Source organism: Saccopteryx bilineata, chromosome 3, assembly GCF_036850765.1.
Source record: "Saccopteryx bilineata isolate mSacBil1 chromosome 3, mSacBil1_pri_phased_curated, whole genome shotgun sequence".
NCBI lineage: Eukaryota > Metazoa > Chordata > Mammalia > Chiroptera > Emballonuridae > Saccopteryx > Saccopteryx bilineata.
In genome coordinates this window covers 202,548,438-202,575,218 of record NC_089492.1, presented here as the reverse complement: position 1 = coordinate 202,575,218, position 26,781 = coordinate 202,548,438, and the positions used below count along the sequence as shown (strand labels likewise).

General features: G+C 37.8%; 2 protein-coding genes across 2 annotated transcripts in view; both read left to right on the top strand.

The window, feature by feature from the left end:
- The window catches only part of LOC136330942 (guanylate-binding protein 4-like), a 221,631-nt gene that overhangs the window by 111,350 nt on the left and 83,500 nt on the right, over nt 1-26,781 (top strand). The gene's annotated exons all lie outside the window — the stretch shown is intronic.
- On the top strand, nt 5,181-26,526 carry LOC136330938 (guanylate-binding protein 1-like). The gene is made up of 11 exons (XM_066268576.1): nt 5,181-5,376; nt 14,429-14,645; nt 15,416-15,543; nt 16,401-16,510; nt 16,762-16,958; nt 17,687-17,929; nt 18,767-19,047; nt 20,185-20,397; nt 20,808-20,910; nt 21,143-21,336; nt 22,436-26,526. The coding sequence occupies exons 2-11, from the start codon at nt 14,456-14,458 to the stop codon at nt 22,550-22,552; spliced, it is 1,776 nt and encodes a 591-aa protein (XP_066124673.1). The 5' UTR covers nt 5,181-5,376; nt 14,429-14,455; the 3' UTR covers nt 22,553-26,526.

Genomic DNA, 26,781 nt, shown 5'->3' with positions numbered 1-26,781 from the left:
TTATGTTTAAGACTCTCAACAAAATGGGTATAGAAGGAAAATATCTCAACATGATAAAGGCCATATATGATAAACCATCAGCCAACATCCTATTAAACGGCATAAAACTGAGGACTTTCTACCTTAAATCAGGAATAAGACAGGGTTGTCCACTCTCTCCACTCTTATTCAACGTGGTGCTAGAAGTTCTGGCCAGAGCAATCAGACAAGACAAAGAAATAAAAGGCATCCATATCGGAAAAGAAGAAGTAAAGCTATCACTTTTTGCTGATGATATGATCCTATACATCGAAAACCCGAAGGACTCCACGAAAAGATTATTAGAAACAATAAACCAATACAATAAGGTCGCAGGATACAAAATTAACATACAAAAGTCCATAGCCTTTCTATATGCCAACAATGAAATATTAGAAAACGAACTCAAAAAAATAATCCCCTTCACGATTGCAACAAAAAAAATAAAATACCTAGGAATAAACATAACAAAGAATGTAAAGGACCTATATAATGAAAATTACAAAGCATTGTTAAGGGAAATCGAAAAAGATACAATGAGATGGAAAAATATTCCTTGTTCTTGGATAGGAAGAATAAATATAATTAAAATGGCCATATTACCCAAAGCAATATACAAATTTAATGCAATTCCCATCAAAATTCCTATGACATTTTTTAAAGAAATGGAACAAAAAATCATCAGATTTATATGGAACTATAAAAAACCCCGAATAGCCAAAACAATCCTAAGGAAAAAGAATGAAACTGGGGGCATTACAATACCTGACTTTAAACTATATTATAGGGCCACAATAATCAAAACAGCATGATATTGGCAGAAAAATAGACACTCAGACCAATGGAACAGAATAGAAAGCCCAGAAATAAAACCACATATATATGGTCAAATAATCTTTGATAAAGGGGCCAACAACACACAATGGAGAAAAGAGAGCCTCTTCAACAAATAGTGTTGGGAAAACTGGAAAGCCACATGCAAAAGAATGAAACTCGACTACAGCCTGTCCCCGTGTACTAAAATTAATTCAAAATGGATCAAAGACCTAAATATAAGACCTGAAACAATAAAGTACATAGAAGAAGACATAGGTACTAAAATCATGGACCTGGGTTTTAAAGAACATTTTATGAACTTGACTCCAATGGCAAGAGAAGTGAAAGCAAAGATAAATGAATGGGACTACATCAGAATAAAAAGTTTTTGCTCAACAAGAGAAACTGATATAAAAATAAACAGATAGCCAACTAAATTGGAAATGATATTTTCAAACAACAGCTCAGATAAGGGCCTAATATCCAAAATTTACAAAGAACTCATAAAACTCAACAACAAACAAACAAACAATCCAATAAAAAAATGGGAAGAGGACATGGACAGACACTTCTCCCAGGAAGAGATACAAATGGCCAACAGATATATGAAAAGATGCTCAGCTTCATTAGTTATTAGAGAAATGCAAATCAAAACTACAATGAGATACCACCTCACCCCTGTTCGATTAGCTATTATCAACAAGACGGGTAATAGCAAATGTTGGAGAGGCTGTGGAGAAAAAGGAACCCTCATTCACTGTTGGTGGGACTGTAAAGTAGTACAACCATTATGGCGGAAAGTATGGTGGTTCCTCAAGAAACTGCAAATAGAACTACCTTATGACCCAGCAATCCCTCTACTGGGTATATACCCCAAAACCTCAGAAACATTGATACGTGAAGGCACATGTAGCCCCATGTTCATTGCAGCACTGTTCACAGTGGCCAAGACATGGAAACAACGAAAAAGCCCTTTAATAGAAGACTGGATAAAGAAGATGTGGCATATATACACTTTGGAATACTACTCAGCCATAAGAAATGATGACATCAGATCATTTACAGCAAAATGGTGGGAACTTGATAACATTAGACGGAGTGAAATAAGTAAATCAGAAAAAAACAAGACCTACATGATTCCATACATTGGTGGAACATAAAAACAAGACTAAGAGACATGGACAAGAGTGTGGTGGTTACCAGGGGTAGGGGGAGGGAGGACATGGGAGGGAGGGAGGGAGAAAGTTAGGGGGAGGGGGAGGGGCACAGAGAACTAGATAGAGGGTGGCGGAGGACAATCTGACTTTGGGCGAGGGGTATGCAACATAATTTAATGACAAAATAACCTAGACATGTTTTCTTGGAATATATGTACCCTGATTTATTAATGTCATCCCATTACCATTAATAAAAATTTATTTAAAAAAACAAAAAATTGGGTAAGGGAAAAATCCCCCTCCAAGGTTCTCAAAGAATTAACCAATTGTATCCTTACCTATGAAGATGAACTTAAAACTCAAGCATCTAATCTCTACTCTGAACCTTTTTCATGGATAGGACGCATCAAACAGGGCATCCTAGTTCTCAACGTCACTTCTGTATATAACATTTCTCACTGCTTTCTCTGCCTTCTTTAATAAGCCTCCCACCACTGTGGTTCCTTTAACCTATCCACTCAACATCACCAAAAATCCAGACCCTTTTTCTCTTTCTGGAGTTCCTCTCTTCCAAGAAGACCCCACCTCAACCCTCTCGATTTGCTACACCAATCGGCCTACCTCGTTATGTAATAAGACTATCCCAATCAAAACTTCTCTAAGCAGCCCTAATGAAACTCATTTCTGGTGCAATGGAACCATTCTAAAAACCTTAAACACCTCTTCTCCCCTCCCTTGTGTCCTGGTAATAGTTGCAGCACAACTAACATATGATAGAGAGGAAGAATTTTCAAACCAGCTGAGAACAAGCAGGAATAAATGGGCTGCCTTCCTCCTGGTCTTCCTTGTCCTTACCCTTGCCACCTCTATAATGGCTATAGGGATAGGCGGGGCTGGCTTAGGCCATAGTATATAGACTACTAACCAACTGAAGGCAGACCTGGAACAGGCCCTTGATAATTCAGCTATCTCTCTAGCCTCCCTCCAGAGACAACTGACCTCTTTAGCTCAAGTCACCCTATAAAACCAAAGGGCTTTAGACCTCCTAACACAGTACTTGTCTCTTTTTACAGGAACAGTGTTGCTATTACATCAACGAATCTGACTTGGTCGAGGAAAATATCAACTCTCTCCGAAAACTTCAGGAACGAATCTGTAGTGGTCAGGCTGGTACTGACCCCTACTCCAAACAGTGGTGGAAAAAACCCTTGTTCTCCATGCTAGAACCAATTATAGGACCAATCCTAATTCTGTGCCTAATTTTAATACTTGTCTCCTTCTTTATCAAGTTCCTACAGGCCCAGATGAGAGAAATCTCTAGGATTACCTACAATCAAATGCTCCTATACTCCTATTCCCCAATACCCCAAGGAGAACTTCATGAAGGAAATATCAAATAGGTAGGGATGACAGCAGGAAGAAGCCACCCCTCAGCCCAAGAAGTTCCCTCCTGAATGTTCTCCAAACCCCCTTTCTTTTAACCACACATATTCAGTCCTTCTAAAAACTTACACCAACAGGTTCCCTGTCTCTAAAAATCTCCACATGTCCTTCCATTTGAGAGGAACCAGACCAGCACGTCTCATGAGGCTCATCCAGGAGACCATGTATCACCATGTCACTCCGTCTACTCGGCACTCGCAGCAAGCTACTCACAATTATTACCTCACAAGATTTTTTTACTTCCTCACTCAGGTGTTCGAAGACATCGCCTGGTTCAGACCTCACAGCATGGAAATTGATAACCTCCTTAATTGGATGGGGGACTTGGCTTGGCAAGGTTCTGTTCTTGAGTTCTCTCCAGAAGAAATAATAATTTTTCAATTATTCTCCTCTTTCTCCTCGTCACCCCTCACCATATATTATAAAATTAATAACTGCTTTTCTTTTATATATAACCACAGAGTTGAGAAATGATGAATATGTGAATTCCAAACTGCCCTCTTGATGTTCCGCTTATCTGTCAGACCTCACCCTTACTGGACTATCGCCCCTGAGGCAGAGGAATTCCAAGAAGCTGGCAAGCCACCCCTAGGAGAAGCATTCCAGACATAACAGGACTTTTGATTCAACGCCCACATACTCGAAATTCTCCCTTTACCCTATAAATTCGTCCCCCTAGCTTGTACTGGTGCCCTTATTTCGGAGAAGTGCCCCGGCAGGTCTTACTCCTCTAATAAAGCTTGCACACCTGGTGTTTGAGTGCCGTCTCATTCTTACATTATTCATCTGTAAAATATTATGCCTTTTAAGAACGTGAAAGATAAAATATATTTCTAGGGCTTGCTATATTAAATTTCTTATTTACAATTTCTGGTTGTCTTTATTACTGTGAGTTCAAGTTAACATGAGGTGTCATATCTTTATTTTAGTAGTGTTGGCGTCCCCCTACCTTCTTTATTCTGTTATTGTTACATTTCCATATATTATAAGACCTACACTACAAATATATATATACTGTTGTATGCAATCACTTTTTAAATCAGTTAAAAGAAGAAAAAAATCTGCATGCATACTGTCTTGTATGATTACATAATTCCCTTACTGATACTATCTGTTTTCTATATGGATTTGTATTACCATCTGGGATCCCTTGCTTCCTGCTGGGAAAATTCCTTTTGTATCTTTTGTAAAGTTAATCTGCTAGCAATCAAGTGTCTTCAAGTCCCCACACTCTGTTTCAAATAAAATCAGTTCTTTTGAGGAGAGCTTCAGAGATCTCTGTTTATGGACAGCCTCTCTCTCTCTCTGGGCAAATACTCTGAGCCACTGCTCTCTCTTCTGGGCAGGGGTGCTGGCCTCTGGTCTTCTCCAATTACCTCTCCCAGCTTGGAAACCCATCCTACTAGTGAGCCAGAGTGGGGTGCTCAAGCCAGCCAATCTCAGCCCACTATGTGTGGGCTAAAGCCTTCACTCTAAGAATGAGGAATTGGTAAAGTTAGTTGCCCCCAGCTTCTGGTCACACAAACCAGGAGTTCAGTTTCTGCAACTCAGTGTTGGAAGGGATGAGAAATTCTGGTGGCCTGCCCCTCCCAGTGAGAAACGTCACCCTGCTTGAAAGATGGGGAAGAGGGAGCTTCATCTTGTTGGCTATGCCCACCAGGAGTGGAGCTTTTGTCAAACTGAACTGGTTGTGAAATCATGTAAAACCCATGTTCCCTCCCATTGGCACCACTCTCAAAAATTCCTTTCATGGTTGCTGTTACTGCTCTGTACTCAGTGCTTTCTGTTTCACATTACTCTAAATGCTTTATTTCTAATTAAAGGATCTTTAGAATTTGGAAAGCCCCACAACATCGTCCAGGCGAATAAAAGTCTGGACTTTTCATCTGGTGAAAGAGAAGTAACAAACACCACTTCAACTTCAACTGAAGAGAAAAAACAGGTAGGAACTTTATTTTCTCATCAAAGCAACTTTCTCTCTACCTCTAAATGACCTATACTCTGAAAAATGGAGCCCAGGATAAAGTTGGGGCAGGGGTAGGAAGGATTTACAAGGTCAGTTTGTTTTCTAAAAAGTGACCAGTGTGAAGACAGGTTGCAGCTGAGCCCAGGGTGTGACAGGAGGTTGGGTGAAATCCTGACACTATCAGGTGGCAGAGTATCCCTAGTGTCCCTGCTGTGCTTGTGTGGAATTAGTCACCAGCAGATATTGGGCTAAACTAAGAGTTTGAAATGCATTCATTGGATTGTCTTTTTCTCTGCCAACATTGTCCTGTGTTAGCTGTGGACACAGTTAAATTACCATTGTCTTTTTACCATTATCTTTAATGGAACTTGCTTAGTTCTGATCTGACTGTAGCTAAGACACTGAAAGGGCTATAGATATGTCATTTTCCTGAGAAAGAAAGCATAGTAAATGAGATGCAGCCACCCAGTGTGGTAAGGTACCAAAGAATAGAAAATTAATATTAATATTTTAGGGAAAATAGGTTTCTTGTCTCCTCCTTCCTGTAAAGAATAAAAAAAAATGTGGAAGTTTCCTAGCTTGCAGAAACATACTGTGTAGGAAACTCCCTTTTACTAAGAAGCTTAAAGAGCATTTTTTTAATTTGGGCTAAGCATACAGAGATTTTGTAAATATGATTTTTATACTTGTGTGTGATTTGCACCAACTCAGGATAGACAACGGCATTGTATTGTAAAGAGATTTTGTGCTAGGGAGATTTAGAGTCCCCCTTCCCTCACCCCTGGTTAGGGTAAACACCTATCCAGGTGTGGGGAGGCTAGGGGGAGATCAGGCAAGCCATTTTCCTTTCCCTCTCTTTCTTTAATGGGCCATTTACAAACGCTTATCCCCAGGCACCAGGTCGGCTCCCCCTCCCTCTCTCAAAGGCTTATAGTTGATGTATATACCTCTAGACAAATAAATAGCAAATAAATGCTGAAAGATTAGGAAATGTTTTTTAATATGAAAAGCAACATCTTTCGCTATGGTGTTATCTTATAAGTTTTAATAGGCAGAAATGTTTTTTATAAATCTTATAGACGAGTGTTATAAGCTTGCTAATGAATTGTGTCCCTTCCCCTCCTCCTTCTCCCGCTGACCTGTGTGTGATCAAGGGTATATAAACTGCCTCAGGGACTGTGCGGGGAGCCTTGATTTGGGTCAGCTATGCCCCATGTTAGTCATATGCAGCCGGCACATTCTTAAATCTCCTCCTTTTAATAAAACGCCTTAAAGTTCATTTGGACTTGGTGTCTCTGCATAAACCTGGTAGAACGTTACTTTACAACCCCAGCACTGTTAAGGACAAGAAAGAAAAACTTGAAACCCAGAGTAAAAGAAGATTTAGGAACATACAATACGTTTTAATCAAACATATGAACTTTGTTTCAAATTAGATTTCTTCATTTAGATGTAACCCAGTTTCTGGTTGCCAGATAGGAGAAACGTTGGGGGCTGAGTGAAAAGGAGAGGGATTAAGTACAAATTGGCAGTTACAGAACAACCACAGGGGTGTAGACTACAGTAAAAAATATAGTCAATATATTGAAATAATTATGCAGCTGTCATGTGGGTACTAGACCTATGGGGTGGGGGGGCTCACTTTTTTTTTTTAATATTAATATTTTTTATTAAATTTAATGCAGTGACATTGATAAATCAGAGTACATATGTTGAGAGAAAATATCTCTAGATTATTTTGACATTTGATTGTGCTGTATACCCCTCCCGCAAAGTTAAATTGTCTTCTGTCACCTTCTATCTGGTTTTCTTTGTGCCCCTCCCCTCCCCTAACCCCTCTCTCCTTCTTCACCCCCTCCCCCCTCCCCCAACCCCACCGCCCCTGTTGCCATCACATTCTTGTTCATGTCTCTGAGTCTCATTTTTATGTCCCTTCTATGTATGGATTCATCTCAGTTTTTTTTCTGATTTACTTATTTCACTCCGTATAATGTTATCAAGGTCCATCCATGTTATTGTAAATGATCCGATGTCATCATTTCTTATGGCTGAGTAGTATTCCATAGTATATATGTACCAAAGTTTTTTAATCCACTCGTCCTCTGACGGACACTTGGGCTGTTTCCAGATCTTCGCTATTGTGAACAATGCTGCCACAAACATGCGGGTGCATTTCTCCTTTTCGAGCCGTTCTATGGTGTCCTTGGGGTATATTCCTAAAAGTGGGATAGCTGGGTCAAAAGGCAGTTCGATTTTCAGTTTTTTGAGGAATCTCCATACTGTTTTCCACAGTGGCTGCACCAGTCTGCATTCCCACCAGCAGTGCAGGAGGGTCCCCTTTTCTCCACATCCTCGCCAGCACTTATTCTGTGTTGTTTTGTTGATAAGCGCCATTCTGACTGGTGTAAGGTGATATCTCATTGTGGTTTTAATTTGCATTTCTCTAATGATTAGTGATGTTGAGCATTTTTTCATATGCCTATTGGCCATCTGTATGTCCTCTTTGGAGAAGTGTCTATTCATCTCTTTTGCCCATTTTTGGATTGGGTTGTTTGTCTTCCTGGTGTTGAGTTTTACAAGTTCTTTATAAATTTTGGTTATTAACCCCTTATCAGACGTATTGTCAAATATGTTCTCCCATTGTGTAGTTTGTCTTTTTATTCTGTTCTTGTTGTCTTTAGCTGTGCAAAAGCTTTTTAGTTTGATATAGTCCCATTTGTTTATCCTGTCTTTTATTTCACTTCCCCGTGGAGATAAATCAGCAAATATATTGCTCCGAGAGATGTCGAAGAGCTTCCTGCCTATGTTTTCTTCTACGATGCTTATGGTTTCACGGCCTACATTCAAGTCTTTTATCCATTTTGAGTTTATTTTTGTGAGTGGTGTAAGCTGGTGATCTAGTTTCATTTTTTTGCAGGTAGCTGTCCAATTTTCCCAACACCATTTGTTAAAGAGGCTGTCTTTACTCCATTGTATTTCCTTACCTCCTTTGTCAAATATCAGTTGTCCATAGAACTGTGGGTTTATTTCTGGGTTCTCTGTTCTATTCCATTGATCTATATGCCTGTTCTTATGCCAGTACCAGGCTGTTTTGAGTACAATGGCCTTGTAGTATAACTTCATATCAGGAAGTGTGATACCTCCCACTTTATTCTTCTTTTTTAAGATTGCTGAGGCTATTCGTGTCCTTTTTTGGTTCCATATAAATTTTTGGAATATGTGTTCTATATCTTTGAAGTATGTCATTGGTATTTTAATTGGTATTGCATTGAATTTATAAATTGCTTTGGGTAATATAGACATTTTAATGATGTTTATTCTTCCTAACCATTAGCACGGTATATGCTTCCACTTGTTAGTATCTTCCTTGATTTCTTTTATCAATGTTTTGTAATTTTCCGAGTACAAGTCTTTAGTCTCCTTGGTTAAGTTTACTCCTAGGTACTTTATTTTTTTGGTTGTAATTGTGAAGGGGATTGTTTCCTTAATTTCTCTTTCTGACTGTTCATTGTTGGTGTATAAAAATGCCTCTGATTTCTGAGTATTGATTTTATATCCTGCCACTTTGCTGAATTTATTTATCAGGTCCAGTAGCTTTTTGACTGAGACTTTAGGGTTTTCTATATACAATATCATATCATCTGCAAATAATGATAGTTTTACTTCTTTTCCAACTTGAATGCCTTTTATTTCTTCTTCTTGTCTGATTGCTGTGGCTAGGACTTCCAGGACTATGTTAAATAAGAGTGGTGAAAGGGGGCACCCCTGCCTTGTTCCTGATCTTAAGGGTATTGCTTTTAATTTTTGCCCATTGAGTATGATGTTGGCTGTGGGTTTCTCATAGATGGCTTTTATCATGTTGAGGTATGTTCCCTGTATTCCCACTTTGCTGAGAGTTTTGATCATGAATGGGTGCTGGATTTTATCAAACGCTTTTTCTGCATCTATTGAAATTATCATATGGTTTTTCTCCTTCTTTTTGTTTATGTGATGAATCACATTGATTGATTTATGAATATTGTACCAGCCTTGCCTCCCCAGAATAAATCCCACTTGATCATGGTGTATGATTTTTTCCATATATTGTTGGATCCGGTTTGCTAATATTTTGTTGAGGATTTTAGCATCTATATTCATCAGAGATATTGGCCTATAATTTTCTTTCTTTGTGTGGTCTTTGCCTGGTTTTGGAATCAGAATTATGCTCGCCTCATAAAAGGAGTTTGGAAGTCTTCCTTCCTCTTGAATTTTTTGAAATAGTTTGAGAAGGATAGGAGTTAGTTCTTCTTTGAATATTTGGTAGAATTCCGTTGTGAAGCCATCGGGCCCCGGACTTTTCTTTGTTGGGAGTTTTTTGATAACTGTTTCTATCTCCTTTGGTGTAATTGGTCTGTTTAAGTTTTCTGATTCTTCCAGATTGATTTTTGGAAGATTGTACGTTTCAAGGAATTTGTCCATTTCATCTAGGTTGTCTAGTTTTTTGGCATACAGTTCTTCATAGTATTTTCTTATAATATTTTGTATTTCTGTTGTGTCAGTTGTTATTTCTCCTCTCTCATTTCTAATTTTATTTATTTGAGTCCTCTCTCTCTTTTTCTTAGTGAGTCTACTTAAAGGTGCATCAATCTTGTTTACCTTTTCAAAGAACCAGCTCCTAGTTTCATTGATCCTCTGTATTGTTTCTTTAGCCTCTATGTCATTTATTTCTGCTCTGATCTTTATTATTTCCTTCCTTCTACTACATTTGGGCTTTACTTGCTGTTCTTTTTCTAATTCTTTTAGATGCAGGGTTAAGTTGTTTATTTGAGCTTTTTCTAGCTTCTGAAAGTGTGCCTGTAGTGCTATGAACTTCCCTCTCAGCACTGCTTTCGCTGTGTCCCATAAATTTTGAGTTGTTGTATGCTCATTGTCATTCGTTTCTAGGAATTTTTTCATTTCTTCTTTGATCTCATTCTTAATCCATTCATTATTTAACACCCTGCTATTTAGTTTCCATGTGTTTGAGAATTTTTTAGCTTTTCTGCTGTGATTCATTTCTAGTTTCATGCCGTTGTGATCAGAGAAAGTGCTTGATATGATTTCAGTCTTCTTAAATTTGTTGAGAGCACTTTTGTGCCCTAACATGTGGTCTATCCTAGAGAATGTACCATGAGCACTTGAAAAGAATGTATATTCTGCTGCTTTAGGGTGAAAGGTTCTGAAGATATCTATTAAATCGAGTTGATCTAGTGTTTCCAATAAGTCTGCTGTTTCTTTGTTAATTTTCTTTCTTGAGGATCTATCTAGTGATGTTAGTGGGGTATTGAAATCCCCTACTATTATAGTATTGCTGTTGATCTCGCCCTTTAAATCCATCAAAGTCTGTTTTATATATTTGGGTGCTCCTATATTAGGTGCATAGATATTTATAATAGTTATATCTTCCTGTTGGATTACTCCCTTTATCATTATGTAGTGGCCTTCTTTATCTCTTACTATAGCCTTTGTTTTAAAGTCCAATTTGTCTGATATAAGTATTGCTACCCCAGCTTTTTTTTCAATTCCGTTTGCATGAAACATTTTTTTCCATCCTTTTACCTTCAATCTGTGTGTGTCTTTTGTTCTAAGGTGTGTCTCTTGTAGACAACATATGTATGGGTCCTGTTTTCTTATCCATGCAGCTACCCTATGTCTTTTGATTGGATCATTTAATCCATTTACATTTAAGGTTATTATTGATATGTAGTTGTTTATTGCCATTTTCTTCTTTAAAGGTGTATTCCTTTTTCTTTTTCTTTTTTCTGTATTCTTTTCCCACTTTATCTGTTTACACCAGGCCCCTTAATATTTCCTGCAGCATTGGTTTGGTTGTAATGAATTCCTTGAGTTGTTTTTTGTCTGGGAAGCTTTTTATTTCTCCTTCAATTTTAAACAATAGCCTTGCTGGATAAAGTAGTCTTGGTTGTAGGTTCTTGTTCTGCATTACTTTGAATATTTCTTGCCATTCCCTTCTGGCCTCAAGTGTTTCTGTTGAGAAGTTAGATGTCATCCTTATGGGGGCTCCTTTGTAGGTGATAACTTTTTTTTCTCTTGCAGCTTTTAATATTTTCTCTTTATCGCTTAGCTTTGGTATTTTAATTATGATGTGTCTTGGTGTAGGTTTCTTTGGGTTTCTCTTTAATGGAGTCCTCTGTGCTTCTTGGATTTGTGAGAGTTTCTCTTGCATTAATTTAGGGAAGTTTTCAGCTATGATATGATTGAACAAAGTCTCTATCCCTTGTTCTTTTTCTTCTTCTTCAGGAACCCCTATGATGCGAATGTTATTTCTCTTCATGTTGTCACAGAGCTCTCTAAGAGTTTCCTCTGACTTTTTGAGTCTTTTTTCTCTTTTCTTCTCTGCTTTCATGCCTTCATTTCAGTTGTCTTCTAACTCCCTGATTCGATCCTCTGCTCTATCTATCCTGTTTTTAATTCCTTCCATTGTGGTCTTTATTTCTGATATTGTATTTGTCATCTCCAACTGATTCTTTTTTATACTTGCTATTTCTTTATTTAGGTTTTCAAACTCCCCCTCCATTGTTGTTCTAAGATCCCTAAGCATCCTTACAATCATTATTTTGAACTCCGCATCTGGAAGTTTGATTATTTCCATATCACTCAGTTCATCTCTCGAAAGTGTCTCTTGTGGTTTCATTTGGATTGCACTCCTTTGTTTTCTCATCTTCTTCTTCTTTTTTTTTTTTTATTTGTAGAGTTGATTGAGTCTAGGCTTGGTGTTGTCTGCCTCCAGTTTTCAGTTGTGTTATTTTTAGGTCTTCGTGGGTTGGTATCAGCTATTATTTGTAATCCACTTTCGGATTTGGGCAGCTTTGAAGTCTTGATTTGTTTGTTTTCTTAACAGGTGATAGTCTTGTTAACTGATCTCAGCAGGGGGCTTCCTTGAAACTGTATCCAGGAATGCTGTGGGTGTAACCTGAGATGCTGAAGGTCTCTTCCTCCAACTAATCTCACTGAAGGCAGGGTTTTTTCTCTCAGCTTCAGTAGGGGGAGGTGTATCTCAGATCTCCATGGAGACCTGAGTTACTGCCCCTCCTCCCCACTTCTTGTTTTCAGCTGTGTCTTGTTGTGCTGATTGGAGCTGGATAGATGTCCGGAGATCTCTGATCCGGAAGCACTTCAGTTCTGTTTTGTGAAAGGTTCAGTCTCTCCCCCAGCTATGGCCGCCTCCAGCATGAATGAGTCAGCTTTTTTATTTTGTTTCTTGCATACCTTAGCCCCTCACAGTCTGTCCCTCTCCCTGTCTTTTCCACTTGGGAGATAAGCTGGTCTTTTCAACCCACCTTGCTCCCTGGTCGCCAGGTAAGTGGCTGTGAGCAGTAGTTTCTGCTCTTTTTCCTCTGTGAAATCCTCTCTGGGCTCTCAGCCTCACCCCCCTCCTTCCCTTCCTGTAAGCAGAGGAGATTCAGGCACTCCTTACCAGGACTATTGTGGCCTCCTCTTTGCTCCTTGGTCTCCGAGAGCCGTTCTTGCAGTTCAGTGTTGGGTTTTCATGCTGATTTTTTCTAAATTGATCTGTATTCCAGTTTGGTGTTGAGAGCTGGATGTCTGTGCATCCGCCTACTCCGCTGCCATCTTCTCTCTCACTTCTTAAGTTATATAAATGTCTAACCACTATGGAGTACACGTGAAACTAATATAATACTGAATGCCAACTGTAATTGAAAACCAAAAAAAAAAATTTAAAGGAAAATAAAATAAAAATAGCTCAGGTTCACTAGATCCAATTTTTTAGTGCCAACTCCCTTCTCACTACAGGCAGAATTTGGCCCCACTGCTTTACTAAAAAGTTTTCTCTTTGAAGAATTGGTGTGGCACATCACTAACACCAACATTTTCTTCACCTGATTTCTCTGTGCTCTCATGCGGCTTTCTTTGGTCTTGCTTTCTGGAAACTGTGCTCTGAATTCCTTGGCTCATCACCGCCTTGTCTGACAGCTCTCTCTCTCTCTCTCTCTCTCTCTCTCTCTCTCTCCTTTCAGCTCTTCCTCCCCCTTTCTCTTTCCATCCTTCTCCCCTCCCTGTCTACCTCCTTCTCTCCCTCCCCTCTCATCTTCCTCTCCTCTTCCTGCTTTTCCTTCTCCTCTACCGTATGGATAAACAGAACAAAACAGAAAACCTAGAAATGTACAGCTGGAAATATATTTTCATTGAACAACCCACCTTTCCAGCTCTCCTGATCTTTTAACCCACATTTCATAATCTTTTGTTCCCTTACACATACACATATACACACAAACATGTTTTCAGCAACATTCAGTTTGGGCAGCTGTGTGGCTATACTCTCACTTAACTGGAGGCAAATTTATTGTGAAGCTAATGAAGTTGGAGAGTCGGGGCCCCTTGCTTACACAGCCCATACCAAGGCTTTGGAAGGGTCCCTACTTCTGTGTTTCATAGGGTTATGAATTTTATATAATTTGCAAAGTAAGTGATATTGGCTTCACATTCCAAAATGGCAAAGAGTTCAGTGAATCTTCATTTCAGCAATATAAATACAACTAGTATAAAAAAAAAACATTTAAAATCTGTGAAAATTTCCCAAAGGGCACAATCAAATGATAAAACATTTATTTACAAAAGTCTTTATTCATGATAGAATTAATGAATAAAATATCAATATTGAATTTCTTACATATAACCAGCATGTAAAATACCTTCTAAACCCTATTCTGTTTTACATTTACATCTAGTGTATAAATTTTAAGGAGAAACCAAAAAAGAAATTTTCCATGGTACATTAAAATTCTTATTTATGATTGTGGTTAAATGTTGACAAGTCACTGTGACACCTATTTTTGAATGGATTACTTTGATGACACTTCTGTAGCTTTCTGAAATGATGCAGATCTTCCGCTCGTCTATCTCACTGTTGACACTAAACTCTTGTCCATGTTGGGGAATGTTATAACTCCAACCTCTAAATGCAAAATAACCTTGTGAAAGTTCTTTATCTACTTAGTATGAAAATTTTAATTCATCCCATCTTCAGGCTTACAGATAAGGTGACACCCTGGACATGGCCTCAGAGAGCCACATGCCAGCCCCAGTGTGCCTCATTGAGAGCACTGAAGGGCAACTGGCAGTTAATCAGGAAGCTCTGAAGATCCTGTCTGCCATCACAGAGCCTCTTGTCGTGGTGGCCATCGTGGGTCTCTACCGCACAGGCAAATCCTACCTGATGAACAAGCTAGCTGAGAAGAAAAAGGGTGAGTCACACCAGCAAAGCTCTGCTGAGACCTTGTGTCTACCCACACTCCCAGCACTGAGTATGGTGATACAAGGAGGGAAAACAGAGAAGGGAAGGAATATTGAATGCTTTCGGTCACATTTATGCTCTTCACAATGATCTAAAAGAATCAACTCACTGTCTCTTCCCATTTTGCCTTAATTTTCCCTTTTAAAAGCATCAATTTTTCTTCCTTCCTTAGAAATCTATGATTAATTTTTTTTAAAGAAACCACCATTTTGGCTTCCACAGTAACTGTTACATTTTAGATTTCTCCCAGAAATTCATAGGATTCTAAATTTTCTACATTCTCACCAACACCCGTTGTTGTAATTTTTTTATCATGGTCATCCTAATGGATGTGAAATAGTATCTGATTGTACTTTCAATTTGTATTTTCCTAATGACATGTAGATCTTTGAATTACTTTCGTTAACTTGAATAGAAGGAAAGTTTTCCGTCTTTTACCATTGAGCGTGATGTTGGTCAAAGGTTTTTCATACATGGTTTCTATTAGGTTGAGGTAAGTTTACTTCTAGTTTCAGTTTGTTGACTATTTTTATCTAAAAAGGTGTCAAATATTTTCATGTATTGGATATTCAATTTTCCCTGTTTCTCTCATTAAGATTAGGATTAACAGTTGTAATTTTGGTTCTCTCTCCTTACCTTGATTATATGTTAACTTTTCTCTCAATTTCCAGACACATGTGCTATTAAAACTCCACTCCCTCATCTCCACTGCCCCTGCAGGCTTCTCTCTGGGCTCCACTGTGCAGTCTCACACCAAAGGAATCTGGATGTGGTGTGTACCTCATCCTGAGAAGCTAAGCCTCACCCTAGTTCTGCTTGACACTGAGGGCCTCGGGGATGTAGAGAAGGTAAGTATTGAAGATTCAATTTGGGGACAAGCCCCTCATCTCTGTATATTCTATACACTATATAATTTTTTTCAAACTGAAACATCATATTCTGTTCATTTCTGTTAAAACGCTTCAAGATCAAGTTTTGCAATCAGGAGTCAAGAAAATATACATAATGCAGAATCATAGAAGAAAAGCACAGTGGTCAATAGATAGTTTTCTAGTTATTTCCAATTAAGAAGATGCATAAAGGCAATACGAACAAAATCCATGTCATGACTCTTATCCTGCAGAGAACTTTGATTATTTATGTTCAGAAGTCCAACATTGGTGTTTACATTTAAACTGTCATTAACACAATGGCCTTAGCAAATTATTTCACTTCTTTTAACCACCACTTTCTGATCTGTAAAACAGACATAAACAATTGATATTTCCCTCATAGAATTGTTCTGAATATTTAATAAGAATGGAAAGTGTACGGTGACATAATAACTGCTCAATAAAATAGCTATCAGTATTATTATTTTATATAGGTCCATTTTGCTGAAAAAACATAGAGAATATTAAATTAAAATTATATTTAACTCTTAGAACACCCACCAACCTTGACAATTTGTTTTGCAATGATCTGCCAATGAATACAAGAGGACCTAGTTAAAAATCAGTGTAAATCAAAATACTCATCAGAAAACTGTTCAAAGTCCAAGTCCTACTAACAATCATTTTCATTTAGATTTGGTTTTCTATTAAAGGTTATAAATCTAAAGAGAAAACACCACCCAGATTAAATAAGCATCCTTTCACTACTGCTGACCTGGAAAGTACCCTGAGAATGAAACATAATCCTGATTCAAGTATGTTCTGACTTTTAGGGTGACAATCAAAATGACTCCTGGATCTTTGCTCTGGCAATTCTGCTGAGTAGCACTTTTGTGTACAACAGCATGGGGACCATCAACCAGCAGGCCATGGACCAACTGCAGTATCCTTTGTGTAGCCCAGAAGAGCATCAGAATCAGAGGGAGAGCTGCCTGAGTATGAGTCCTGGTGAAACAAGCACAAAAGAGAAAGTGTAAAAAATAATTCAAGGCTGGAGAAAGATCTTATGTACCTATTGAAGAATTGACACTGCAGTTAGAAACAAAGGCAAAATAAAGGTTTTAAATATGTGAGACTAATATGGAATGAGGGCCAACGTTCTTTTACACCACGTTTCCTTAGTTTGTTACTCAGCTATGTGACAGAGCTGACAGATCTAATAAGGGCAACTTCCTCACCTGTTGGAAATGAGGTAGAGGATTCAGCTGAATTTGTGAGCTTCTTTCCAGATTTTGTGTGGATACTGAGGGATTTTTCTCTGAACTTGGAAGCAGATGGACAACCTATCTCAGCAGATGAGTACCTGCAGAATTCACTCAAACTTAGGCCAGATAAAGGGGATTGAGAAGTGATCATTGGGAATGAAGAGATAGTAGAAATTTTATTTTTATCTATATAGCTTTTTTTAATATTTATACTTTTCTACTTTCTCTCAGCTGGCTATTATTAAAAATTATTGCTTGTTTACTCTCTGAATTAATACATTTGATTTTGAATTATCTTCTCCCCTGTTCTAAGAACAAGTTTCTTTTTCTTCTACTTTTCCTTGTGCTATGACCAGATTAAATTTAGCTCCTTCCCCAGGGGATATGATGCTGTAATTAGACAAATACTGGAGTAGAATGGGCACTTAATGAAGAAAATAGAATAAAGCATGAACAGTGCATTAGTCCAAGGGTTGTCAAACTATGATCCACAGACAAATGATGGCCAACACAAGATGTCTTATAACTAAGTATAAATGAGTGGTAAAAGGTATCTTATAATCATTTTGATTGTCACCCTAAAAGTCAGAACATATTTGGATCAGGATTATGTTTCATTCTCAGGGAACTTTCCAGCCTGCAAGATGTCTTATAACTGAGTTTTACTGAACTAGTGCTGCGCTCATTCATTTACAGATAGTCTGTGGCTGATTTCATGCTATAATCGCAGAATAGAATGCTTGGAAAAGAGACTACCTGACCTGTAAAGCCTAATATATTGACTCATAGGCTCTTAACAGAAAAGGTTTATAAGCCCCTATATTAAGCTAAGTTTTTTTTTAATTTTTTCCCAGGTACCAGTCAAAAAGATACAAATTTTAATCTACCTCGACTCTGTATCCGGAAATTCTTTCCAAATAAAAAATGCTTTATTTTTGATCGGCCCACTCACCGGAAGAAGCTAGACCAGCTGGAGACACTCCCGGATGATGAGCTAGACTCTGAATTTGTGCTACAAGCTACAGTCTTCTGTTCCTACATCTTTAACAATTCCAAAATTAAAACTCTTCCAGGAGGCATCGAGGTCAATGGACCTCGTGAGTACTTTTTCCAGTCTTTACTCTCAGTGTTGAGACAAAAGGAAGGTGGAATAACATCCACCAAGTTTCAGCTTTGAAAGATGAAAATCTTTAATATTATTTTGATACCTTCTTGGTGACACAACATTTCTAATAGATTTTATTAGTCAAGTTTCTTGGTCAAGAAAAGATAGGAAAGTCAAATAAAAATCTATATTACTTAAAATTGCCCTTGTACCTTGGACCTTCACTATCTAATATGGTAGCTCTTAGACGAGTGTGACTATCTAAAAGTAAATGTAGATTAATTCAGAATAAAAAATTGTAAATTCTAATTACACAGTTATATTTTAAGGGCTCATATGTACACATTATTAGTGACTGCAACACCGGACAGCATGTACAGAATATATCCATCATCACAGGAATATTTTTGGAACAGTGTTCTACTACAATAAATGATATGGAGGACCCCTTTTTAATTGTTGCACAAATCTTGATTTTACTCATGCTTTCCATGAACCAGCACTGAAAATGGAGACATAAATGGAGAGGTGCATTTCCTATCCTAATGGAGTTTGGGGTAAAGTACATGCACTCAATAAACACAGGACTGCAGAAGTTCTCACCATTTGATATGTTCTCATATTACCCAAGGATCTTGCCAGGGAAGGTCTAATTCAGTGAATCTGGGGTAAAGGCTGAGAGTTGCATTGCTAGCAAGCTTCCAAGTGATGCTGAGGACATTGATGTTTCAGGCAAATGAGTGGTAAAAGATATCATTACATTGACACAGAATAGACAGCTTCCTCACCCTATCTACTACAAACATCATCTTTTGTTCTCTATTTTTAGGGCTGGAGAGCTTAGTGCTGACCTATGTTAAGGCCATCAGCAGTGGGGAGCTGCCCTGCATGGAGAATGCAGTCCTGGCCTTGGCCCAGATAGAGAACTCGGCCGCAGTGCGAAAGGCCATTGCCCACTATGAGCAGCAGATGGGTCAGAAGGTGCAGCTGCCCACAGAAACTCTCCAGGAGCTGCTGGACCTGCACAGGGCCATTGAGAAAGAAGCCATTGAAGTCTTCATCAAGAATTCCTTCAAAGATGTAGACCATTTATTTCAAAAGGAATTAGCGGTATTTTTTTTTCACTTTTACATTGATTAGGGACTCAGAAAGTAAAGTACTAATAAAAAATGAGTATTTATTATGAGAGCAGAAATTCTTACCAGACTCCAAAATGATTTTAAAACCACACTATTTATTACTATAATAAAAAGAACCAATTTTATTATGATTAATTAAAAAGTTTTGAAACTTTTTTCTTTCATGCATAAACTAATATTCTTTCTCATAATTTAATTACAAGCATATAGGTAGCCTTGGCCAGTTGGCTAGCAGTAGAGCATCGGCCCATCATGTGGAAGCCCCAGGTTTGATGCCCAGCCAGGGCACACAGAGGAAGCACCCATCTGCTTTTTCACCCTTCCCCCTCTTCTTTCTCCATATCTCTCTCTTCCCTTCCTGCAGCCAAGGCTCCATAGCCTCCAGCACAGGCACTAGAATTGCTCTTGTTACAAGGAGCAATGCCCCAGATAGGCAGAGCATTGCCATCTAGTGGGCTTGCCCAGTGGATGCCAGTCGGGTGCATGTGGGAGTCTTTCAGCCTCCCTGCTTCTCAGTTCAGAAAAATACAAAAACAAAACAAAACAAAAGCATATAGGCTGCAATCAGAATTTATAATAAAATTACCTGCCTGCTCATCAGACTGATTTACATTGTAGCCAAAAACAAAGAAATATGGAGTCTTAGTTATCTTGAGAAGGCTTATATTGCGCCACATATTTCATATAAAATTATTGGCCCAATTTGAAAAGCAGAAGTTTATTTTGAAAGGCATAGCATTCGAGAGCCTAGAGTTGACCTAGGTCAATGCCATCATCAGTGGAGATCTGCTCTGCATGGAGAACACAACCCTAGCCTTGGCCCAGACTGAATATGTGCCTGGAGTGCAGAAGGCCACGCCCACTGACCAGCAGATGAGTAGGATAAATGCTAACAAAAGCTAGCAATTTCAGCCAGGAACTTCACCTCCAAGGAGAAAGGGACGTCAATAGACAGACAGGATCAGAAGGAAGGATGTGGGCCTGCTGAGTTGCCTATAATGTTTTCTAGGGATCACAGACTTTATTTTTTGAGAAGTCTTTCCAAACATTCTGAGGTCAAGCTAACATCTTCTCTCTGTTGTTTTTACTTCTTATTTTCACACTAAAGGCCAAGCTAGAAAAAAAGCGTGATGAGTTTTGTGATCAGAATGTGAAAGCATCATCAGATCGTTGCTCAGCTTTACTTGAGGATATCTTCAATCCTCTAGAAGAAAATATAAAGCAAGGAATTTATTCTAAACCAGGAGGATATTATCTCTTAATCCAGAAGATGCAAGACCTGAAGGAAAAGTACCTTCAGGAGCCCAGGAAGGGTATACAGGTAACCAACATTTATCTGTCTCTCTGTCCGTAGCTCCCCTCAACCCCACATTCCCCTCCCTCCATTCTCCCCACACCTCTTATCCTTGGATCTGCTTTCTCCATGATGGCTTCGTTCCCCAGCAAGCTCACCCCACATAGGACCACAGCCCAACAGCTCCAAAATTGGAGCCTTCAGTCAAAGATCAGAAACTCTCCATCTATATTATGTCAATCGTCTATAAAGGATTCTGCTTCATAGGCTGCCACGGTTGGCCAACATGAAGCATATGTCTACCTGTGACTGGGCATCTTGACCACCAGATGCAACAGGGCTAAGAAAAGCAATTCCTAGAGGAATGTATGGTGGGCAAATAGGAATAAGCACTTACAGATATTTCTTATTACTAATTTACTTTCTCTGGGTCCTAGAGTGAAGAAATTCTCCAGACATACTTGAAGTCCAAGGAGTCTGTAACTAATACAATTCTACAGACAGACCAGACCCTCACAGAAAAGGAAAGGGAGATTGAAGGTGAGGAGCAACTCAAGAAAGTAGATACCTTCAATAGCTTTTAAAAGTTTAAATAATTTGGCTGGGTGATCCTGGGGTCCTTAAACTAGAGCAATGTGAGCAAAGATGCTTCTAACTAGCTGAAGTCAGTTGGGCATACACAGTCAGCAGCAACAGCGACTAGTAAATTTACAAGGAAGAAAAAGCAGCGTGGTGACCCGCATGAATTTTCTTCTTCTTTTCCTCCTGTAAGTACAACGTGTAAAAGCTGAATCTGCAGAGGCTGCAGCAGAAATGTTGGAGAAGATGCAAACAAAGAATCAGCAGATGATGGAAGAGAAAGAAAAGAGTTATCAGGAACACGTACGACAATTGACTGAGAAGATAGAGTTGGAGAGGGCCCAGCTAATGGCAGAGCAAGAGAGGGTTCTCAGTATGAAACTTCAGGTATTTCATTATATCACCTTGAGGTTTCTCTTTTTCCATTTTCTCTCCACTCTCCCTGATTTCTTTGTGTGGTTGTTAGAAGATGAAACCCAGGAGGACCTTGCTTGTCTACATACACTTTTCAATCCCTGTCTGATTGCCTCATTTGGCTCCTGCTTATGTCAGGTTATTAAAATTATTTTTGCATTTATATCACATCCAGTCCTTTATCATTACATTCTTTGATCAATGGTAGCTTGCCTGCTAGGCATTATAAAAAATGTTTTATCTGTATCTCTTGCTTAATATTATATGAAGCAAAACTGCTGTGTACCTATGACTTAGGTTCAGAAAAAGATTAAATAACTTTTATAAGGTCACACAGCTTGGTAAGACATCTGAGCCATCTTTCCCACTTATGGGAATTCAAGATGACTTTTTCTGTGACACCTGGTATATGACTCTAGTTCTAATGGAATTTCAGACCAGAGAGACTCCTTAACTCTCACACCTGTGTCAGTCTGCCCCTCCTGACTGCTTTCTATGCCATACTCCCAGGTTGAGGAGTGAGTTATGTGCAAGAATACAGCATGGGCAGTTTGGGACTTTGATTTCTTTATTAATATCCTGCTACCCTTGCCACCAAGACATGGAGGTTTAAATCAAATATTCTATACTAAGATTCAGACTCGTAATTTGATTTCAAGAACTTTTTATTTCTTTTATGTGTATGTTTTGTGTGTGTATACAAAAGTGTCTCCATTTATATGTGTGTATAAAAAAGCCAATGATGCATAAATAACATCGGAAAGCATGTATATTTTTAAGTTGCTTACAAAGGTTGTATAAAATTAATGGGATAAAAAATAAAGATTTATAATTTAAGCTCATCAGTATATCAAAAGGCATAAGCCAAAAGTATTTTGAGGAAAAGAGGTTCAGGGAAAGTAATCTCAGAACTAGGATGCTCAAGAGAAAATATAATAAAAATTAATGGGGGGAAAATTTTCAAGAAGATATTAACAAACAAAATGTATGAATATGAAAACTTATAGATAAAAGTTAGTGATTTGCTTACTGCTATAGTTTATTTATTCACTCTTTATTTGTCCCTTTTTAGGAACAGGAAGTGTTACTAAAGGAAGGATTCAAACGGGAGAGTGCACAACTTCAGAATGAAATAAAGAATCTTAGGAATAACATAGGGAAAAAGAGAGGGAGATGTGTCTTAAGCTAAACACCTAAGAAATAGAGCTTTCCTGGACACTCTTTAATGATAGCATAACTCAAGCAGTCTTAGAATTTAGAAAAATGACGCTTTACTTGAGAAAAAGTTACTTTCTTCAAGCTGATAAAAGGAACTTACCAAAAATCTCTTCACCTCACATATTTCATGATGAAAAGCTGAATTCTCTGCCCCTAACTCAGGAACAAAGCAAGTCTGCCTTGTCTCTCCACTGTTCTTAACTGTTTTACTGCAAAGCTTAATATAATATGGCAAGAAAAAGAAATAAAAGGCATATAGGTCAGAAAAGTTAAAATTAAACTGTCTTTATTCTCAGACACCATCATTATCCATATAGAAAAATCCCAGGGTGTCCACAGGGGGGAAAAAAACACCTCTTGGAGCAGATAAGTAATTTCACAAAGGCTGTATGATTCAAGGTTGACACACAAAAATCAATTTTCAACTGTATTTCTACATAAAAGCAATGAACAATTAGAAAACAAAATTTAAAAACAATGCCACTTACCAATAGCTGTTTTTAAAAAATGAAATACTTAGGTAGAAATCTACCAAAACATTAAAAGGATCTCAATGCTGAAAACCATTCTAAGACCAAGAGATTAGGGATAAATCATAACCCGTAAATCTCCTTAGATTCCAATCCCTTGCAGTTTTCTTGATGTTCCTTTCACTCATTGTAGAGGAGAAGGTTCAAGACACTTCTTTATAGTTAGCCATGATAAAAGCATGTGCCTATTATTAAGTTCCACTGAGCACTGAGGATATTTCCATTTTGTGTGTTAGCTTTCATCCAAATAGAAAGAGAAAAAATATTGCCCAGAACTCAGAGTGTCACATAATATCTCAACTACACACACACACACATACACACACACACACACGCATGCACACACACATCTACCCAGGAGCAGTTCTTTGACAGACAGTATTTCATAAAAATTATCAGGTTTTTATTTTAGAGATTTTCTCTCCAACCTAACTCTAATATAGAGTCATGGAGAGTTAGATGACAATGCATAAAAAGCAGCAATTGCTTAGTTTATACGAATTGTTCATTCATAAAATACTGGTAAGGATCTACCACATACCGTATTTTCCCATGTATGAAACGCTCCCTTGTATAAAACACACCTTAATTTGGGGGCCTGAAATTTGAAGAAAAAAAGTATTACATAAAGTTATTGAACACAAATTTATTAATCATAAGACTAATACAACTCCTCCTCACTGTCAAGACTCCTATCCATTAGCTTGTCCTCATCTGTGTCTGATGACAAATCACTGTCTTCATATATTACCTCGTACTCAGTCAGTTACATCTATGGCATTTAAAATGTCACAACCACTATATAAGATGCACCCAGTTTATAGACCCAAATTTTTCGAAAAAGGGTGTGTCTAATACATGGGAAAATACGGTACTCTTCCAGGGAGTAGGAACATAGTTGAAGTCCCACTCTTAAGGAGCTGCTAATCTGGTGGTGAATACAGAGATTAAACAAATAAATAAAGATTATTAATTGCCCAAGAAATAGAGCAGAAAGGGTATCTGATTTAGAAAGGAGCTGATCTAATCCACCTCCACCAAGATATCTCAGATGGCTCCTCAGCATGTCTTAACCATAGTCCCTTAAAAGGTGAATTAGTATGAAAAAAAGAAATCCAAGTTGGGGAGAGACAGAAAAAGAGTAAGCACCTATTACTTGGCCCCAAAACACAACTTTAATATTGTATCATGTTCATAGAATCTCTCTTTTGGAGTGGATTGTTAAGTGAAAGAAATGAAAGCAATGAGCTTCATCTAGTGGCCAATATTTTTACTTCTTTTCACAGTATTTTATCACCAATTTGTTCATATTTATTGCCCTTCTCCCCCACCAGTATATAAGCTCCATGTGGCTAGAAACATTGCCTATTTTCTTCATCATAGACACAGATGTTTGGAAGCATTCCTGCCACATACTAAACCACACAATAAATATTTTTAAGCATATGAGTGAACATCTTACATGAACAGTTTATCTTCCCAGCACCACTCTTGATGCTTCTACCTGAATGTTTAACATTTGAATATTTAATGTCATATCAAATAGTACAGTGATTTAATAGTTATCTCAATTCTTGTACTGTTTAGAGTAGAATATTCTCCCTCTCCAACTTCAAAAAAGAATGTTATCATTGTCCCTTTTTTATAGACCTAGAAAACCTGGTGTTGATTTACGCTGCTGCCACTGCTCTGGGGACCTACCTGACATAAACCCAGAGTGCTGACAAGTGGCAGTACTGAGAGGACACTGCAGGCTATGACAAATTGAAGAAGCAAAGGGCAGTCACCATTGAAACCCTCCAAGAGCTGAGAACCTGTAACATAGAATCCCCTATAAGCTTAAGAGCTTCATCATAAACATGAACCAGGAATTCCAGAGTCAAAGTTAAGCTGAGAAAGGAAATTTAATACCTTCCTGAGAAGAATAGTTTCTACCAGGTTCTAACACGGTGATACTCACTTGTGTAGTGACATTTTCTAACACTGTTAGCCAGAAGCCACACACCTAGTCCATGTCTTGAAGGGCACAATACTTGCCCAAGTTTTCACAAGGACAATTTTTAGTGTTACATTTTATATACAGACCTGATGTTTCAAGTAAAATATTTTCTACCGATCTGATTTGTAAAGAAAAAATTTATTTTTTTAATGTTTTTTTCTGTAAGTTTTCCCATTTATTATTTACTTAGTCATTTATTTATTTGAGACAGATAGAGTCAGGAATGGAGATGAGAATCACCAACTCGAAGTTGCATCATCTTAATTGTTCATTGACTGCTTCTCATACATGCTTTTACCAGAGGGCTCAAGCTAAGCCAATAACCCCTAGCTCAAGCCAGCAACCTTGCATTCAAGCCAGTGATCTTGAGCTTCAAGACAGCAACCTTTGAGTTCAAGCTTGTGACCATGGGATCATGTCGATGATCTCATGCTCAAGCCAGTGGCCCTAAGCTCAGCTGATGAGCCCACGCTCAAGCTGGGAGCCTATCCTTAAACCGGCAACCTCGGGGTTTCAAACCTGAGTCTCCAGTGTTCCAAACAATGCTCTATCCACTGTGCCAACATAGGTTAGGCAAAATTCATTTTCTCTTTTTAAAAATTGTTCAGACATGTGAAGAATTTCTCACTGAATCAAGTAACCAATACTAATATTAAATTGCTATAAATTCAGCCAAATGTGCATGTGGATAGACAGACAGATAAAAGATACATTGTTACCCTGGCAGCCTTTCTATGAGTAAATGTAAAATTTCTATTATGATTTTTAAAATATTTAAACTGTTTGTACAGCTATAATTACCTGCATAGAAAGTATTAATTATTTTAATAATATAGACACACATGAAATTTTGCATTTAAAATGGCTAAAAGAGGCTGAAAACTAGATATAGTTCTTTTCTGACAAAAATGTATATTTAAAGAATACAATGTGATTGTATTCTTTAGTATAATTTTATATTTATATACATTGTGGAAGGATTACCAAGATCAATATAATTACTATATCTATAACCTCACATAATTGACACTTAACTTGTGGGGGGGTGTGTATAATGAGAATGCTTAAGATCTACTCTAAGCAACTTTCAAGAATATAACATCTTTTCAAATGCTTATTTGCCTTCTGTATATATGTTTTTTGGTGTACTATCTGTTTGGGTCTTCTGCCCAGTTTGTAATTAGATTAGTTGTTATCTTATTGTTAAGTTTTAAGAATTCTTTGTATATCTTGGGTAATAGTCCTTTATCAGATTTCTCTTTTGTAAACATTTTCTCCCATTCTGTAACTTTTCTTCTCATTCTCTTAAAATTATAATCTTCAGCTGATGTAATCTTCCTATAATTTATGTAAGAATTTTAAACATATTTAGTCATTGTCTAAAAGTGATTTTTTAAGTTATACAAATAATGTGATCACAAGCAAAAAGTAATAATTTAAGCTATGAAATTAAAAGACAACTTAAAATGGCCTACAATAGGACATTTTAGAAGGTACTTAATCACCCAATTAAATTAAATCTTATAAATAAATTTTTTTAAAAATAATGTAGCCTCAGGAACCTGAAGGTGGAAATGTACAGATCAAAGAGCTTCATTAGTAATCCAGCTTTCTTTTTGCTCTATGCACTGAAAACCTCATTTTTATGTTCAAGGCCAGATCCCTTCTTGT

Bases quoted from the DNA above. Each gene is read 5' to 3' on its own strand.
- LOC136330938 (XM_066268576.1), top strand. From the start codon at position 14,456: ATGGCCTCAGAGAGCCACATGCCAGCCCCAGTGTGCCTCATTGAGAGC. The intron at 15,544-16,400 runs GTAAGTATTGAA...TCTGACTTTTAG, and splicing joins GCCTCGGGGATGTAGAGAAG to GGTGACAATCAAAATGACTC. The intron at 20,398-20,807 runs GTAACCAACATT...TCTGGGTCCTAG, and splicing joins AGCCCAGGAAGGGTATACAG to AGTGAAGAAATTCTCCAGAC.